This window comes from Aedes albopictus, chromosome 3 (genome assembly GCF_035046485.1).
Source record: "Aedes albopictus strain Foshan chromosome 3, AalbF5, whole genome shotgun sequence".
Classification (NCBI taxonomy): domain Eukaryota; kingdom Metazoa; phylum Arthropoda; class Insecta; order Diptera; family Culicidae; genus Aedes; species Aedes albopictus.
The window spans coordinates 366,318,431-366,325,535 of record NC_085138.1 but is presented as its reverse complement, the minus strand read 5'-3'; the positions used below and the strand labels follow the sequence as shown (position 1 = coordinate 366,325,535).

At 46.2% G+C, this 7,105-nt stretch overlaps 1 protein-coding gene across 1 annotated transcript; it reads left to right on the top strand.

Moving 5' to 3' along the window:
• The first annotated feature begins 889 nt into the window (after positions 1-889).
• On the top strand, positions 890-3,319 carry LOC109432325 (GPI mannosyltransferase 4). The gene is made up of 2 exons (XM_019708664.3): positions 890-1,082; positions 1,139-3,319. The coding sequence occupies exons 1-2, from the start codon at positions 911-913 to the stop codon at positions 3,031-3,033; spliced, it is 2,067 nt and encodes a 688-aa protein (XP_019564209.3). The 5' UTR covers positions 890-910; the 3' UTR covers positions 3,034-3,319.
• Positions 3,320-7,105: the final 3,786 nt, after the last annotated feature.

Genomic DNA, 7,105 nt, shown 5'->3' with positions numbered 1-7,105 from the left:
TTTTAAAGATCTTCAGAGGAACTCCCCGAAAATTTTCTGAAGGAATTTCCGAACGATCAACTGAAAGTGTCACAGGAGAAATTTTTAAATAAATCAAGTATTTATTTAATTTTTTAGAGAGAGTTACAAAGGGCTGAGAAAAAGGGGCATCATTATATTTTATCGCTTGAATATGTTTCAAACCAGGAATAGTTTCAAACCATGTTTTAATCATGTGGGAATTGGAAAATACAACGGGAAGCTGCGAGCTCAAATGGATTTGAAGTTTTAAAAACTAATGAATTCAAAATGGAGCAGTTTTATTTGGCTAATGGGTACCTAGTACGCAGATCGCAAGAAATTTCTTGGGCTATCTCAATGCATGTAAAATTCAGTCAAGGAATTTCTCAAGAAATAAGCAAGCGTATCTTTATTCCTGATCCTAGGTACGGAGCTGAAACGAAACGTCAAATCAAATGGGGCTTGCTGTGTTAAATTTCTTGCACATAGTGGTTTCGCAGCGCGGCGTCACGAACACTAATGTCAATTAATGCATAACTTTGAAAAATGTAAATGCTATTTAACAGCTCCAATGGCTTTTAATTACTGTAGCTTCGTCCGTTTCGTTCCAGTGCTTCGCAGCATACCGCAAACATAAGACTTAACGAAGCCGTTTCCAACCCAACCACCCCACTTGACGAAAACCACCGACGCTGGCGCTGCATCGATCAGCTGTGTTGACGACGCTGCTGCAGTGACACACACACACATTGACGTAACACTGCACTGACGTTTCTCATTATCAAAGCCAAATCCGAAAACCGGGTAGCGCAGCGCAGCGAACCACAACAAATCGCAAACTTTAATCAATATTTGAAGTTTTTCAGGTGAAAACCAGTAGCGAGAGTAATTTCATTTGAATGGTTGAACGATGAGCAGTGAAGAACCGAAGAGGACGATGGATTCCAAATCAATCAAATCAAAAGCCGCCTCGCTCGGGTCGTACTACATCCTGTGCTTCCTGCGGGTGGCAATGGTTTTCGTTCCGCAGGTGGGCTACATCCACCCGGACGAGTTTTTCCAATCGGTGGAAGTGGTGGCAGGTTAGTTGAAAATGTTTTATTTGTTTAGGTAAGATTTTAAAATTCGAACTTTTTAGGGGACGAATATGGCCTGGAGGTAACGCGCACATGGGAATTCAACAGCACCTTCCCGATCCGTTCGATGGCGATACCGTACTTTGGATTGAAGCTGCCCTTTGCGTTTCTTCGATTTTGGTCCATGTATACGAAGTATTACTTTGGTTTGAATCTGAGGGGAAGCTACGTGATGTTGGTGTTCCCGCGACTGTTGATGGTGATGCTTTCGTTTGTGAATGATTGGAGTCTGCGGAAGATTTGCGAGGCTTATGGGCTGCAGGCTCAATTCCGGTTAATGACGCTGGCCAGCTCATATGTGATGTTGGTTTATTCAACGAGGACATTCACGAATTGCATTGAGATGGCACTTTGCTCGTTGCTGCTTTACATTGTTAGCGATTGTATGATCCACTCGAATACGGTAATCTATCAGAAGGAATTCCTTGAGGAGAAGTATCAAAAGGCTAAGAACACTGTCGAAAAGGTTAAGCTGTTCAAGTTGAAGATGTCGCTCCCGTCGCATTCACTAAATAAGTGCGTTCTGATGGCGACGCTTTGCGTTGCTGGAGTTTTCAACAGGCCAACGTTTTTCCTGTTTGGATTACCTTTGGTGTTCCACTGGCTGTTGAGAGGAATGGGAACCAGGACGGTGTCCTTTGCAGATTTCAATATCCGGATCATAACGTTTGTGTTGGCATCGATTCCTGCTTTGGTATTTTTGATCCTGGTGGATTCCTTCTACTATGGATACATAACTCCAGCAGAAGTGGAACGGTTGGACATCTCTATCAACAGTTTCGTAGTGACTCCTCTAAACTTCATCCGGTATAACATCAATCCGGAGAACACCCAACAGCATGGCGTACATCCGTATTACCTACACCTTATGGTTAACATTCCCATTTTGTACAACGTCCTTGGAGTGATTGCCGTTTTTTCTTTCATAGCGATGCTGCAAAGACTCGCGTCTAACGAGTATACAAGCCTTCCTCGAGCACAGTCTTTCGTAGGCCTCATGCTTTGCGCCATATTCTTCCCAATCATCATGCTCTCGTTCTTCAACCATCAAGAGCCAAGATTCCTCCTTCCGATTACCCTACCATTGATACTCCTTCACGCTCCAAAGCTCAAAGTCGGGTTCTGTCAGTCCTACCCCTTCCGAACACGATCCTTCTTCAAAGACTTGCTCTACAACCATTTCCTTTGCACCCGTGCAAGCTCTCGTTACTTACTCCGAGTTTGGTACTCAACCAACATCGCCCTCACCCTTTTCTATGGATTCGTTCACCAAGGAGGAGTCTACCAGCTTGCCGAGCACTTCAGCCGCCAGTTCGAAATCCGCTCCGCAACAACCCACATCCACCTCGCAACGAGCCACATCTACAGCATGCCTCAATGCTTCCTCAACCTCCCCAGCAGCAACACTCTTCTTGTCAACCCGGAAAACGGCCAGAAGTATCGCCGAGGAAAGCGCTTCTTCCTCTACGAGTACGGAAGCACCGACCTGAACGAACTGTACTCCCGCCTGAAAACCATCTTGGATGCCTGCGAAATGAAGCAGTACAGCTCTAACCAACGCTACCTTCTCTACCTCGCAATCCCTTCGAGCCTCTCCGAAGATCTGAACGAAGTGTTCCACAACCGATCTGCCGTTCTCCTCAAGCACACCCAAAGCAAAGTGTTCTACCCACACCTCTCGATCGAAGCCCCGCCCAAACTGCTCGGCCAGCACCCCTGTGGCATCAACACCGACTTGGACGAAATCGGCGACACCTGCCCAATCTATGCCTACGAAGACGACGAACAGCAGCGCAATCCGTTCTCCACGGCTCGTATTCTCAAACAGTTCAGCTCGCTGGTGCACCAGTTCGGATTGATTGTGTACCGGATCGAGGTGCGGAAGCGGATCAAATAACAACCGACGACGAGCGGGAGCGACCGAATGAGCAGTACCAGCAGTGCGATCGTTTGGATTGGGCGGCATCGGGATGTGCGGAGCTAGTCATTTTCTTTCTTTTCGAGAGGGTAAATAGATGTGATATTTTTTATGTTTCAAAAACGGTACTTCTTAATATAGTTTAAATAGCTTAAATCCAAAGCCATCAATGAAACATTCCTGGAACAGTGGAACACAAACGCTAGCTTGTAAGAATTAACTTCTATTAATTTTTATCAGAATTGCAATAAAACGTTTGAAAATACGCATTTGATAATCTATAAGATATCACAACATCCCGCTATCCCTTTCGTGACGAACCAGCACAATTTTGCTATTAAACGGTAACAGTTTTGCACCTTTTTCCAACACAGCCTCCCTTATCGTTACACTTGGAGATCACCACAGCAGACGGAATCTCAAATCGACCACGTTCTGATTGACGGACGGCACTTCTCCGACATTATCGACGTCAGGACCTATCGTGGCGCCAACATCGACTCCGACCACTATCTGGTGATGGTCAAACTGCGCCCAAAACTCTCCGTCATCAACAATGTACGGTACCGGCGACCGCCACGGTACAACCTAGAGCGGCTGAAGCAACCGGATGTCGCCTCAGCATACGCGCAGAATCTCGAGGCCACGTTGCCAGACGAGGGCGAGCTCGATGAGGCCCCTCTAGAGGACTGCTGGAGTACAGTGAAAGCAGCCATCAACGACGCAGCCGAGAGCACCATCGGGTACGTGGAACGGAATCGACGGAACGAATGGTTCGGCAAAAAGTACAGCACGATTTTGGAGGAGAAGAACGCAGCGAGGGCGGTAATGTTGCAACAAGGGACCCGACAGAACGTGGAACGTTACAAACAGAAGCGGAAACAGTAGACCCGCCTCTTTCGGGAGAAAAAGCGCCGCCTGGAAGAAGCGAAGTGTGAAGAAATGGAACTGCTGTGCCGTTCCCAAGAAACACGGAAGTTCTATCAGAAGTTCAACGCATCCCGCAACGGCGTCGTGCCGCGAGGCGAAATATGCAGGGATAAAGACGGAGGTCTCTTGACGGACGGACGTGAGGTGGTCGAAAGGTGGAAGCAGCACTTAAATCAGCACCTGAACGGCGTGGAGAACGTAGGCACGGGAGCCCACGACAACGGAGGGAACGACGACGCCAGTGCAACGGAGGACGGACATGAACCAACTCCATCGCTGAGGGAAGTTAAGGATGCCATTCACCAGCTCAAAACCAACAAAGCAGCTGGTAAGGATTGTATCGCAGCTGAACTCATCAAGATGGGCCCAGAAAAGTTGGCCACCTGTTTGCATCGGCTGATAGTCAGGATCTGGGAAACCGAACAGCTACCGGAGGAGTGGAAGGAAGGGGTAATCTGCCCCATTCACAAGAAAGGCGACCATTTGGAATATGAGAACTTCAGGGCGATCACTATTTTGAATGCTCACTCTTAAAAAAATAGGAATTTACACGTGACGTAAACCATCAACGTACGTAAACATTTCAAGACTGAATGGCAAATTTGACTGAATTTTCCATCCATCATGTAAGTTCGAGTTGATTGCACAAGATGTCGACAAACCTATCTAAGCAGGTAGGTAGAAACAGTTTTACATTTATCACTTGCCCTACAACTCGGTGATATGGCCGAGAGGTATAGACCGTGCTTCTCAATCAGCGGACCAGTGTTCGAATCCGGTTCATTATTTTACTTTCATATGTTTCATCTGTCGATTCGGTTTTAGCGATTGTTAGCTCGACTTTATTTGTAATAGAAGACGTAAATTTGTGTCAAACGGGCCGCTCATTTTTTGTGCATCCAAGAGAACTTAAATTTACATGATTTTTTTTCAAAGAGTGCTGCCTACAAAGTGCTATCCTCTTCCGCGATCATCTTCCGTCGTTTTTCATCTAAAACGGATGAGTTCGTGGGAAGTTATCAAGCCGGCTTTATCGACGGCCGGTCGACAACGGACCAGATCTTTACCGTACGGCAAATCCTCCAGAAATGCCGTGAATACCAGGTCCCAACGCATCACCTGCTCATCGACTTCAAAGCGGCATACGACAGTATCGACCGCGCAGAGCTATGGAGAATCATGGACGAAAACGGCTTTCCTGGGAAGCTGACTAGACTGATTAAAGCAACGATGAACGGTGTGCAAAACTGCGTAAGGGTTCCGGGTGAACTATCCAGTTCATTCGAATCTCGCCGGGGACTGAGACAAGGTGATGGACTCTCATGCCTACTCTTCAACATCACTCTGGAAGGTGTGATGCGACGAGCCGGGCTCAACAGCCGGGGAACGATTTTCACAAAATCCGGTCAATTTGTGTGCTTTGCGGACGACATGGACATTATTGCCAGAACATTTGAAGCGGTGGCAGAGCTGTACACCCGCCTGAAACGCGAAGCAGCAAAGGTCGGACTGGTGGTGAATGCCTCAAAAACAAAGTACATGCTGGTAGGCGGAACCGAAAACGACCGGATCCGTCTGGGTAGTAATGTTACGATAGACGGGGATACCACAGATAACAGATGTTTATGCTAGTACAAATTTTTCGCAGAATCCTGTGTAAATGTTCAAAACGATATACGTTGGCTCACTACCGCCATCTACTCAACTGATTGCGACATTACATCTAACTTGAATGCAAAAATAGTTCAAAGTTCCACTTTCATTCAAGATCGAATACAATCTTGAATGTAAAATTGCGTAGTGCATGCAATCTTGAAAGCGATCACTGACTATCGATCACTGCTCCATCTCTAAATGATTGCCACACGAGTTTCAGCTGCTCGTTACATACAAAATGGCTGTTGAGCATTTTTACACACATTGCCAATATAAGCATAAACGTCTGTTATCTGTGGGGATACTTTCGAGGTGGTGGAGGAATTCGTCTACCTCGGATCCTTACTGACGGCTGACAACAACGTGAGCCGTGAAATTCGGAGGCGCATCATTAGCGGAAGTCGGGCCTACAACGGGCTCCAGAAGAAACCGCGGTCGAAAAAGATTCACCCACGCACCAAAATCACCATGTACAAAACGTTAATAAGACCGGTGGTCCTCTACGGGGACGAGACATCGACCATGCTCGAGAAGGACCTGCAAGCACTCGGAGTTTTCGAGCGACGCGTGCTAAGGACGATCTTCGATGGTGTGCCGGAGAAGAATGAACCACGAGCTCGCTGCACTTTACGGCGAACCCAGCATCCAGAAGGTGGCCAAAGCCGGAAGGATACGGTGGACAGGGCATGTTGCAAGAATGCCGGACAACAACCCTGCAAAGCTGGTGTTTGCAACTGATCCGGTTGGCACAAGAAGGCGTGGAGCGCAGAGAGCACGATGGGCGGACCAGGTGGAGCGTGACTTGGCGAGCATTGGGCGTGACCGAGGATGGAGAGCGGCAGCCACAAACCGAGTATTGTGGCGTACTATTGTTGATTATGTCTTGTCTTAAATGTGATGTTGAACAAATAAATGTATGTATGTATGTAGTTTTGCATATTTTTTCATCTGTTTAGACTTTATTTTATGTTTTGGTTAGCTTAAATACAGTAATTCAGCCATAACTTATACTTGTATGTGTGCAAGCAAGCTTTTCTTTTCATTGCCTGTAAGATTTGTCACACAAAAAGCGAACAAAAACCGTTAAACATGAAAAGGTTTATCTGTCTCATTTTTTTTATTTCCGATTTATCTAGGTAGTCAAAGCTAGAAATCGAAAGATATTGAGCCATTTGTATGGAGATTTTATTTTTTTGTACTCCGTACCGGAATAGCCCCACAAATAGAATTAGAATATGATGCTGAAGTGACTCCAGTAGAATTGGAAAATGAATGCAAGACGCGAGTCCTTCTCAAAATGCCTAATTCAACAATCATTGTAAACTCAGAGGTGGTTACTCAAGGCTCTAAATTTCTGTGCCCTCTATACTGGTACGCCCTTTTGAAAACAACTTTAATGTTGCGCCTGATAAAGCACTATTTCTGGGAAACCCTTCATCATTTTTTGTAGTCGCGGAATGGATTC